Consider the following 12035-nt stretch of genomic DNA (forward strand, 5'->3'; position numbering starts at 1 on the left):
AGGGGTGCATGCACACAGTGCCACTCGCTGAAAGCCCCATGGGGCCCATCAGGAAACCCAACGATTCAATAACTTGGGGATTGGCAGGACGTGACCCCTCCTATCTATTCTCAATCAACTACTCTAATTGACTCGGCCACTACAACTGGTCTACCCGGCCCAAGCCAGGGGCACGACTTTCCGAAGGCAATAGGTAGAAGGCTGGGGCAGAAACCCCCCACACCCACTGCTCCGAGACTGGGGGTGGGGGCCGAGGGAAGTTGGAGGCATGAGCGTCTTAGTAGGCTGGTGAGCCTTCGGTCCATCAGAGGAAGCGGGCACGGCCTGTGGTTTCCAGCTGGCCCTTCAAAGCTCCAGAAGTTATGAGGAACACGCAGTGACTCATGCAGGCCAACACCACGGCCCTGCCCATGGTGTATGACTCACCCTCATAGCACACGCCCTTCTGACACCCGTCTGATTCCAGCAATCTTCTTTTCTGCTTGGGCCAGTCATCCTGACACACACACAGGGTGCATTGCGTGAATCCCCAAGACCACCCTGGGGATTCAGGCGGCGTCCTGCAACAGTCATACCCCAAGCGCGACAAATGCACCACCGGAAGCCAGAATGGGGTTGTCTTAAAGTCTGTCCTGATGGCACACGGGTGTAGGAATATAAGTTCGCATGGAAACACTCACACTAATAAACTGTAAACATCATCAAGTATGTGCTTTGTATGTGGAACTTGGACAAATCAATAAACACAAATAAAATATCAATTATAGAAATAAAAACAGGATCGAAATAAAACAGAAATGTTTAAAATAATAAATGCTACAAATTATAAATTACATAATTTGTACAGTAACCTGACAAATTACATAAATAAATATATAAAAATAAAAGTAGAAATAAATAATAGAAATAAAATTATAATAGAAAAAATATAGTTACAATAACAAATCATAGAAATTTCAAATTACATAATTTACATATAGGGTGTATAAATTATATAAATATGTAAAACAGATAGAAATAAAAGCAGAATAGAAGTGAAATATCTGTATAATAAATTATAGAATTGCAAAATATAGAATTTATACTAGAATTTATAAATTATATAAATAGAAATAAAATAGATCTAAAAAAGACATACCGAAGGCAAATAGACATAGGAAGAAATGCTCAACCTCACTAACCATCAGAGAAATGCAAATATAAACCACAACGAGATACCACCTCACCCCAGTCAGAATGGCTATCATCAATAAATCAACAAACAACAAGTGCTGGTGCAGATGTGGAGAAAAGGGAACCCTTCTGCACTGTTGGTGGGATTGCAGATTGGTGCAGCGACTATGGAAAACAGTATGGAGGTATCTCAAAAATCTGAAATTTATGATCCAGCAATTCCACTCCTAGGTATCTATCCGGAGAAATCCAAAATTCCAATTCAAAAATCAGTATGCCCTCCTATGTTTATTGCAGCACTATACACAATAGCCAAGATATGGAAACAACCAAAATGCCCATCGGTAGATGACTGGATTAAGAAGCTGTGGTACATTTATACAATGGAGTATTACGCAGCCATAAAGAAGAAAGAAATCTTACCATTTGCAACAACATGGATGGATCTAGAGAACATTATGTTAAGTGAAATAAATCAGAAAGAGAAAGACAAATACCATATGATCTCACTTATATGTGGAATCTAAAGAAAAGAATAAGTGAATGAACTAATCAGAGACAGTTTTGGGGACAAAGAGGAAAAACAGAGGGTTGTTAGATGGGCGGGGGGTGGGGATAAGGGGGAAGGTGAGGGGATTAGAAAACAGTCGGTAACCCCAAGATGGCCACGGGGTTTTGAAAATTAATTTGGGGAATGTAATCAATAATGTTGTAAAGATTTTGTAGGGTATCCAATGGACACGTGTCCCATTTGGGAGACCACCTCAGGGATGATGAAGATGCCTGATCACTGCATTGTACACCTGAAGCTGAACAATAATGAATGTCAACTGCAAGTTTATATATATGTGTGTGTGTATATATATGTATATACTTACAAGAAGCAGAGTACACCATTAGTAATAGACAGTGGAAATGTAATGGCTGTGTGAGATGTCAGAGGGATAGTGGATGGGGGGAGGGGGGTTGACACAGTGTGAGGGATATAAATGATAAATGTATAAGTATTACATTGTTTTGTGCAACTGAAACTAATAAAAAAAGAGGAAAAATAAGTAAAAATAAAAAAATAAAATAGAAATAACATGAATATTTATAATAATTATAGAAATTACATAATAATTATAAATTTTATAATTTATATACAGAACTTGTAAATTCTATAAATAAATATATACTTCAAAACAAATGAATTATAGAAATAAAATTAGTATAGAAGTAAATGACATATTTATAATAAATTATAAAAATTATAAATTATGTAATGTATACACAGAACCGATACGTTATATAAATAAACATATGTAGGAATATAAATAAATTATAGAAATAAAATCAGAATAGATACAAAATCAGGCAGTTGGAGGGTCCCTGGGAAAATCTTTCAGATTTTCTCTTTAAGAATATAATAATTACACAGTAATAATGGAAGTAGGCAGGGATGAATTTTCTGAGTATCTTCTATGTTCCCAGTGTGGATGGATGGGTGGGTGGATGGGTGGGTGGATGATGGATGAATGGATGATGGATGGATGGATGATGGATGGATGGATGGATGGATGAATGGATGGATGGATGGATGGGTGGGTGGAGGTGGGTGGGTGGATGATGGGTGGGTGGATGGATGGATGGGTGGGTGGATGGATGGATGGATGGATGGATGGATGGATTATGGATGGATGGATGGATGAATGGATGGATGGATGGATGGATGGGTGGGTGGGTGGATGGATGGGTGGATGGATGGATGGATGGATGGATGGATGGATGATGGATGAGTGGATGGATGGATGGATGGATGATGGATGATGGATGAGTGGATGGATGGATGACGGGCCAATGGATAGCTGAGTGGGTGGATGAACAGATAGATGGATGGTGAAAACCATAAGGAATTGGAGAGGGCTTGGTGATAAGTCTTAGATAAATTCACCACCAGGATTCCGAAAGTTCCCTTCTGTCTTGAGTTGAGTTTTGCTGAATAGGGCACGTCCTGCTCCCCTGGGAAGAAGCCTCATCACTGGTAGAGACAGCTGCACCTCCAGGATCCACACAACCACACCCGGCAAGGTCAGTGTTATCTCCCCATGCAGCTATCAATGCCCCAGCCTGGTGGCCCCAACGCCCAGTTCTTTCCATCAACAGAACTTACTTCCACTTGCCTCTGTCTCCATGCTGGCCACATGATTTTCAGCAATCTACTGAACTCTCTAACCTCAGAGTCTTCATCAACAAAAGGGCCGCAGTAAATATCTTAAGTGCTCGGTGATGACGAAATAACAGAGCGAACACCCTGGGGAACATGTAATGCACCCCACAGTTGTAAGTGTTCAAGAGAACATTCTGGCAGTCAAGAAACCCATGCAACATGGGCTCATGGGAAGGCTGGTTCAACATGGAACCAGCATGGAAACAACAGGTCAGTGATTTTTCCATCACACACACACACACACACACACACACACACACACACACACACACACACTACAGCCTTCTGACTTTATAAAAACCCTCATGCAGACCCAACCCCCTAGCAATATCAGTCAGATGACACATGTAGGCTCCCTGGGGACCCTGCTGTAGGGTCAGGGCTGAGAACCTCAGAGCGGGGCCTCCAGAATGCACTGAAGGGTGAGTGTACAGCTCTTCAACTTAAATCATCATCCAGGCATCAGGAGAGAGAATGGAGGAGGGAGGAAGGAAGGAGTATGAGAGCTGCTGAGACCGCCATCTTCTTCATCGGGGCAATGGATAGTGGGTTTAATGTCATTGGTTTCCTTTGCAATCCTATGTATTTTACCTCATGCATTATACTCATATTTATCCTTCCGAGAGGGAGCCCCAGGACTCCTCAAAGGATCTGAACAGTCCAAGGAAGAAACTAGTCCAGGGCTCTTGCATTTGCCCAGGAAGGATCTCAGGGGAAGAAATGTGGGTCTCAAAAGAGCAAGTAGACATGGAGAAAGGAATGTGCATGGAGAAAGATTAAGGAGATGGTAGCAACTAGATTTGGTAACAGATTGCCTGTCAGATGAGGGAGCTGGCAGGAGTGAAGGTGACTCTTCAGTGTGAGAGTCTGGGCAAATGGCTGTATCAATAAAGATAGGAATGAAGGAGGGGATGTAGGACGGTGAGAACATAATGAGAAAGCTCCAGACACCATGCACTGGAGACATCACAGGTGCAACCACATGGATCTGACCTCTCAGCAGGTACCTACGTAAGCCTAACCTGGAGAGAGATTTGGGGGTGGGTCCTCGGGGGAGTCGTCTAGTGTAGCAACTCCTTACCGAACTCCACATCACTTCCTTATCCTCTCACAATACAGAGATTCCTTGTGGTTTCAGAGCAATAAGGTAATGCATACCCTTTCCTGGAAACCACCTGAGATAGGTTGTTGCAGCTACCTATCAATAGATAGATAGATGATAGATAGATGATAGATAGATAGATATAGACATGAAGTTAGCTATCATCTATATCTATCTATCTATTTATCTATCTATCTATCTATCTATCATCTATCGTATCCATCTATCCATCCATCCACCCATCATCCATTCCTCCATCCATCTATCCATCTATCATCCATCAAGCATTCATCATCCATCCATCCATCCATCCACCCATCCATCCATCCATCCACCCATCATCCATCCACCATCCATCCATTCATCCATCCACCCATCCACCCATCCACCATCCATCCATCCCTCCATCCATCATCCATTCCTCCATCCCTCCATCCATCCACCATCCATCCATCCACCCATCATCCATCCATCCACCCATCCATCCATCCATCCATCCACCATCCATCCATCATCCATCCATCCATCCATCCATCCATCCATCCATCCACCATCCATCCACCCACCTATCCATCCATGCGGAGTCCTTGGCAACGCAAAAACAGACAGTAAACAGGAATGCTGGTTACATTGTGTCAGGATGTGTAATGCTCGTCTCCCAGGCACCTCAGTGTGACAGCAGTTCACTCAACAAATTAAAATGAGGACTTCTTTTCAAAAGCACCCTTGGGGCAATCACTTTGCTCTTTGCACTGCAATGTGAAAGGACCCTTCTCAAAAACAGAAGCATTGTATCCAAAACATCCAAATCCAGAAAGTAACATGATTGAAAGAGGTGCCCATTTGCAACGGCTCTCCGACTCCCTGAATGGCTGTCGCACGGCAACAAATATGTTTAGATGAGGACCCAGTCCCTCTGACAGCGGGAACAGGAACAGGAGCCTGGTCAATGCTTCCTGAGGAAGGCGTGTGTGGAACACGCTGGCCAAGCACTATCAGTGGGTCTCAGCCTACCATGTCAAAAACATGGGTTTTATGGATTGCCTCTAACTCAGAGGGTGGGGGAAAGAAAAAGGAAATTCCTAGTTTCCTGTTTAGGGAGCTTTTTAAAACAATATTGCTCTCGAGACAACAGATGGTGGCAACACTGAGTCATTCTAAGACAAAGCTGAAACACACCCAGATGGTACTTACCCAAAACTGATATGAGAAGAACTAGGCAAAGAATAGGAACAGGAAATTCAAGAAAGGGAAGTCCCCAGCCGGGCTAGGTAGAGATGTGAATGATACTACTCATTAGGTAAATAAAAGAGGACTTTTGGCTAGTTAGCATCTTTCACCCAAAAGACTGACACAGACAAAAAAAAAAAATCCAGCAAGTGTTAGATGGTCTACGTGACAATCAGATCACACTCAGAACCAATATGGTGGCATGGAGTGGGACCCACCACTTGTCTATCCTGCAGAATCTCACAGTTCTCCCATCAGGCGACTAGCACAAAACGAACTACGGTGCAAACGTGTGTTTGTTACAGGGCTCTTTGCGGTGTAAGGTTCAAGGGCGAGTATAAATGAGCAATAACATTCCCTGTTGAAAATGAGAAGGGAGGTTTCCCTCCCTCCCTTTCCTTCCAGAATTTCTTCCTCTGTCCATGTCACATATACAGCAATCTTTTAGTGGCCATCTGAGCCTCTCATACAACGTGTGGATGACGGGTTGTACCCACTTGTCTGTGTACAAGCGTGAGGTCTCTTTCTGTCCTAGCCATCATAGCCGACTGCCTGCGGTGCACACAACATTCTGTGCATGTCATGCTCTGGGGCTCGGAAAACCGCCCTGTGCCTGGAGGAAACATTTCCCAAACCACTGCACTTCCCCACCAATCCTGTGTGTCTAAGTCACAATAACACGGGACCCTTTTTCCCTAAAACAGCTCACCCCGATTGGAAAAATCTCATCAGGAGTGGATACCAGGAACTTCACGTGGGTATTAGTCTATGTCCCCTGAGGAAAACCTCAGCTGGAAATAGGAAGAAAAAAAAAGTACCCAGATTATCCATGAAATCCTGGCATGACTGCTTATATGTTGAATCAGTTTAAGTGACTCTGTACGCTGCCTTCTTTCCTAAGTGACAGCGTGCAACGAGCACATGAGGAAGCCATGACAACTCAAGCCCACACCAAAGCCCACATGTGTTTTGGTGGGACCGGCGGTGCCGCGGGAACCCAGAGAGACCTGGTTCTGGCCAGGAGACATCGGCTCAGGTGGGTGTTGGAGCTTTCAAACAGCGTCCACAGAAGTGCCTGTGTGACGAGCACATGTGGGATGGGACATCCAGCATCATCCCGGACCCATTTCACACCCGTCATCACGGAGGTCGCCCCAATGACCAGCCCTGTTAGAGCCTGGATGCGCGCGCATGTTCTGAGTCAAGGAGGAATATGGAATATCTATACCCAGCTAGCCACAACCATCCACTGTCACACAAACATCCGTTTTTCACCCTTGGCACTAATGCCATCTAGGTTGTCACTGGTGGGGACGTCCCTTCACTGTAGGGCACCGAGCAGCACCCTGGGTCTCCAACCACAAGATACCGAAAGCACCACCTCCCCCAGTTATGACAACCAAAACGGTCTGCAGACATTTCTAACTATCCCCTGGTGGGGGAAGCCCAGCCCTACCTACAAATTAAGTCACCTTTTTCCTTTTCCCATCTCCCCTCTTCCCGCCCCTCATTGTCCCACAGAAATTTCCGAATAAACCCGGGAGCACAGGTCCCTGGTCCCAAGGACTCTGAAATCAGGCCAGTGCTGGTAGCCCCCAAGTGGCACTCTGTCCCCTGGCTTCAAGAACGTCTATAGCCAGACTAGAAACCAAGCCAAACGCGTATTTCCATAGGAAAGTGTGTTCTGAGCTCCACCAACCAGAAAGCGAACTTCCCTGATAAAACCCCATTTGTGTCTTGGGAACAGAGTGTCCCTGTCCCTAATCCCAGGGGGCCCAGGTAAGGAAGCTGGAGGGGCCCTGGAGGAGGTCGACGCCCAGGAAAACTCAGTCTTCTCTGCTCCTCTGGGGGCCAGGCTGGCTCCCCGGGCCTTCCTGTCCCCCTGCTGTATCTCCATGTGTCCCCAAGCCCATCCCACTGCCACCAAAGCCTCAACACCATCAATGGTCCCTGAAACAAAAATTGTTTTAAACCCTGCAGAACCGACATGTTCCCCCCTACCCACCCCCCACTCCCCCCCACACACACATGCAATCCCAGATCAGCCAGCAGAAGGGTAACCGGAGACAAGCTTCAAAACCCAGGCCCGCCACCATTCTCTGCACTATTTACCTACCCTCTCACTCCTCTGAGTTGTAGGAATGTTGCAACTCTCACCCCGCTGGTGGCCCTTGGGTCCCATCGGCCTGGTTGCATATTTCTCTTCCCGGAGAAGACAGTACACTCTTGGGCGACCAGAGCCACTGGTGACCCATTTCCCTGGAGCCCCCCACACAGTAGGCGCGCAGGGAAAAATGAATTCCCGAGGAATGAATGCATGCATAGCCAGCCAGAGGGACAAAGGAGAAACTGTGGGGAAGGCCAGGCTCATCAGAATAAAGGGAGCAAACACACACATAAATAACACACACACACACACACACACACACACACACACAACACACACACAAGAAACCCTATGAAGAAGCAACTGCAGTTGTGGGGCAACCAGGTGGGATGGGGGAGGACACTTAGGGAGGAATGAGAAGCATGAAAGCCACCTCAGGCCACCCCCCTCCAGCACGCTGTTCCAAGATGTCCCCCAGGGATCCTGCCCAATTTTCTCCAACGTCACCCTCCAGGCCTCCTCCACCGTCCCGTCTCTCTGTCCGGTTTCTCACGCCCCCAAATCTGTCCGCCACCCATCAGACCAGTTCTGAAACTACACCCCCCTCCGGGCGGGCCCCTTCAAGGTGGGGCCTTATAAACAAGGAGAAAGAACGGCCCGCTACGTGGAGACAGCTACAAAACGCCACGCCCCCCAGATCCCAACTTTCCTTTTAGGAGAGGGGCGGAGGGAGGGAGGGATGAAGAGCGAGACACACCCCAACTTCCATTTTAAAAGGAGAAAGACAAAAACACAGGCCAGGAATTCGCCGGGCTGCCCGCGGGGAGGGCTGCGGGGGTGTGGGGGGGGCCCACAGCGGGGATTTGCTGTTCTGGCTACTTCACCTGTGTGTCCCTCCCAAATTATGTCCTGGGACACACGGACAGTAAGGACACTAATAATAGTTTCTAGTCCCGGCCCGCCCTGTCCCCAGGGCCGGGCGCCCTGCGAGCGCCCATGTCCCCGTGTCCCCGTGGAGACACAGCGAGCTTTCCAGCGTTTTCAGCAGGGCTCGGAGTTTTCTCTGACTTTCCCTCCCCGCACCCCGCCTCCCCACCTCGGCCGGATCCCGGGCTGCGTCCAAATTTAGGCCCAGGGCGCAGGGCGTGGTTGGCAGCGGCCAGCGGAGGAGCGCCTTGGGGGCCCCGGAGGGGGCGCAAACGCGGGCCCGGGGACAGAAGATTGTCCCCGGGTGGAGACAGGGAATGGCACCGCTCCCCTGGGTCCCCGCCACGTTCAGAGTGGGTGATTTTGGAAACCAACGCTGACGGCTCGCTTCTAGAGTGTGTCCAAACCCGCCCAGGAAGAAAGTTGGAGGAGAGGCCGTGAGGGCGGCGGCGTCCTGGGGCGGTGGCCACCCGTGGGCACTGCGCGTCCCGCCGGGGAGGGTCCGGGTGTCCCTGGTGTGCAGCTTCCATGCGCCCCTCCCACACCGTGGGCCCGCGGCCCTCCCGGGGGTCCCTGATGCGCCGACTCCGTGCGCCCCTCCCACACCATGCGCCCTCGGCCCTCCCGGGGGTCCCAGATGCGCCGACTCCATGCGCCCCTCCCACACCGTGCGCCCGGGGCCCTCCCCCTCCCGGGGGTCCCAGATGCGCCAACCCCGTGCGCCCCTCCCACACGGTGCGCCCGCGGCCCTCCCAGGGGTCCCTAATGCGCCTCCTCCATGCGCCCCTCCCACACTGTGGGCCCGCGGCCCTCCCGGGGGTCCCTGATGCGCATCTTCCATGCGCCCCTCCCACACGGTACGCCCTCGGCCCTCCTGGGGGTCCCTAATGCGCCGACCCCGTGCGCCCCTCCCACACGGTGCGCCCGCGGCCCTCCCGGGGGTCCCAGATGCGCCGACCCCGTGCGCCCCTCCCACACTGTGCGCCCTCGGCCCTCCCGGGGGTCCCTAATGCGACTCCTCCATGCGCCCCTCCCACACCGTGCGCCCGCGGCCCTCCCGGGGGTCCCTAATGTGCCGCCTCCATGCGCCCCTCCCACACCGTGCGCCCGCGGCCCTCCCGGGGGTCCCTAATGTGCCGCCTCCATGCGCCCCTCCCACACCGTGCGCCCGCGGCCCTCCCGGGGGTCCCGGCCCGACCCGGGGGGCCCCAGCGGCCCCGCCGCGCGCTCACCCCGGACGGTCGTCAGCGTGCCCAGAAGGCCGAAGAACAGCACCACGAGGGCGGCCCGGCGCGCCATGCTGCGCCCGGCGCCGCGCAGCCACAGTCCCCGGAGTGGCTCGAGCGGGCGGCAGCGGCGGGAGTGAAACCCCCACGGGGCGGAGCCCGCGGCAGGGGTGCGGCGCGGTGACTTCGCGTCGGCCTGCGCTCTCGCCCCGCCTGCGGCCACCCCCACCCAGAGGCCCGGGATGTGGGCGCGTGGGGCCGGGAGGGGACGGGCCCGGTCCCCTGGGCGGCCTCGATGTCGGAATACAACTCCCACCCTCCTCGGGAAAGTGTAACCCTCTCTGCTGGAGAAAGCGTGAAGCCGGACCCCGCGTCTTCGCCCTTCCACGTCCCGTTAACTGGGACCCCCAGCACGGCCTCTCTCGGCGCATAGCGACACCCCCTCCCTTCTCAGGAAAGTGAGGCCCCTCCGTGTCCCTGCACCGCGCCCCCGACCCTAACGGGAACACCCCCTTCCCAGTAGATCGCTTACAAGAGCAAAGGGAAATACTCTACCTTCTTGGGAAAGGGGGGGGGCCACTGCCTGCCCACGTAGCAGCCCCCCAAAGCCCAGCCTGCACTCACAGAGCCGGGCACAGGGGTTGGGGCTTTGGGGTGCAGTGCAGGAGCCCCTACTCCCAGCCTGAGCACGGACTTCCCTTGGAGAGGCCCCCAGTCCCTGGCTTCTCGCCCACACCCGGGGTGGGGGGCGGGGAGGGACTGGCCATGTCTCCCCTCTCCCATCTGAGGCAGCTGGCAGCCCGGTCGGGGTCTCTGGGGGCATTCGCAGGCCACCCCTGCCCTGTGGCTGTCCTTCCAGGCCCCAGGCTTACTATGTATATATATTTTTTGTTTTCGTTTTTAATTAAGAAATTAGCTTACAACTCAGCCCCCATTCCTGCAGGGTCTGGAACAGCACCTCAGACGGAGCAATAACCCTGAGTCACGTGCCCGCATTCCACCCTCCAAACTTTGCGGCAGCTCCTGGGAGCACAGCCGTCCCCTCCTCCCAGGGTGAGTCAGCGCCCCTCCCCCCGGCCCTCCTCACAGCTGCCCAGCTGCCACTCACGCGGGACACGTGGGTCGCTGGGTCGGACACACAGCTGGCCCCTGGCGGCGGGACCTCCCTCCGGTGCCTGCGCGAATCCTCACGTTTCAGAGGCAGCAACCTCACCCCCCACGTCTGCACCCGGCCGTTTTTTCTTATCTCCGGCAAGAAAAAACGCCAACACAGCGATTGGCCGTTCAGAGGCGTGGAGATCGCGTAATCACTTCTCAGGGATATTTAAAAAACAACAGCTGCCGAGGAGGTGTTACTTCTTGTCCTAACCCTGGCTGGACCGCTTATCCAGAGCCCCCCACCCCGCACCCCCTCTGCGTCTTTTTCTACCCCTCCCCCATGCAGCCTTGACTCTGTTAATTAGCTCTTTCCCTTCTCCAGGCCACAGTGTTGGGAGCAGTGGAAGTTGGGGACTCCAGGCCGGGAGCAACTGTTCCCCGAGAATGGGCTCTTCTTCTCTGCCTGGTGTCCAGGTTCTTGGTGTCCCAAGCAAAGAATGGAATGAGACACAAATAAAGTGGTGAAATAGTTTATTAGAAGAGAGGGTACACTGCAAAGAAATAGGAGCGGACCCCAGCTGCAGCTCAAGGGCCCCCCAGTAAGGGCCACCTTGGTGGTTTTATCTTTTTCTCTCAAATGGGCAGCTCCTTTTGGGGGTGGGACCACTTGATTGACACCTGTGATTGACAGGAGGCTATTACCTCATCCTTTTAAACTGTGCGTGTTCCTTCCCAGAATTCAGTCTGCTATAAAGATATTAATGACTTCCAGGCATATGCATGATATTATAATGAGGGTATAATGAGGCCCAGGTGAAATGAAGGCCCTTGTGGCCTTTACTGCACAGGTGTGATGGCTGATTTAATCTAGTGCGGTATTTTGTACCCATTTGTTCCTCATAGGGGTAGATAATTACAATGAAAAGAGCAAGTTTTGGGTGGAGACGGGAGGTCTTTTTGGGA

General features: G+C 51.5%; 1 protein-coding gene across 2 annotated transcripts in view; it reads right to left on the reverse strand.

Annotated features, from left to right (window-relative positions):
• CD99 (CD99 molecule (Xg blood group)) overlaps window positions 1-10915 on the reverse strand; it is a 31765-nt gene extending 20850 nt beyond the window's left edge. Inside the window, exon 1 of one of the 2 annotated variants that reach the window (XM_081042313.1) lies at window positions 10530-10915. In XM_081042313.1, the coding sequence (XP_080898439.1) occupies window positions 10530-10797 (268 nt within the window). In that variant the 5' untranslated portion in view covers window positions 10798-10915. Of the gene's footprint in view, window positions 1-9980 lie in introns of both variants that reach the window. The other variant, XM_081042314.1, reaches the window with a different exon arrangement.
• Between the last annotated feature and the right edge of the window lie 1120 nt (window positions 10916-12035).

The sequence above is a fragment of the Rhinolophus hipposideros genome (assembly GCF_964194185.1).
Source record: "Rhinolophus hipposideros genome assembly, chromosome: X".
NCBI lineage: Eukaryota > Metazoa > Chordata > Mammalia > Chiroptera > Rhinolophidae > Rhinolophus > Rhinolophus hipposideros.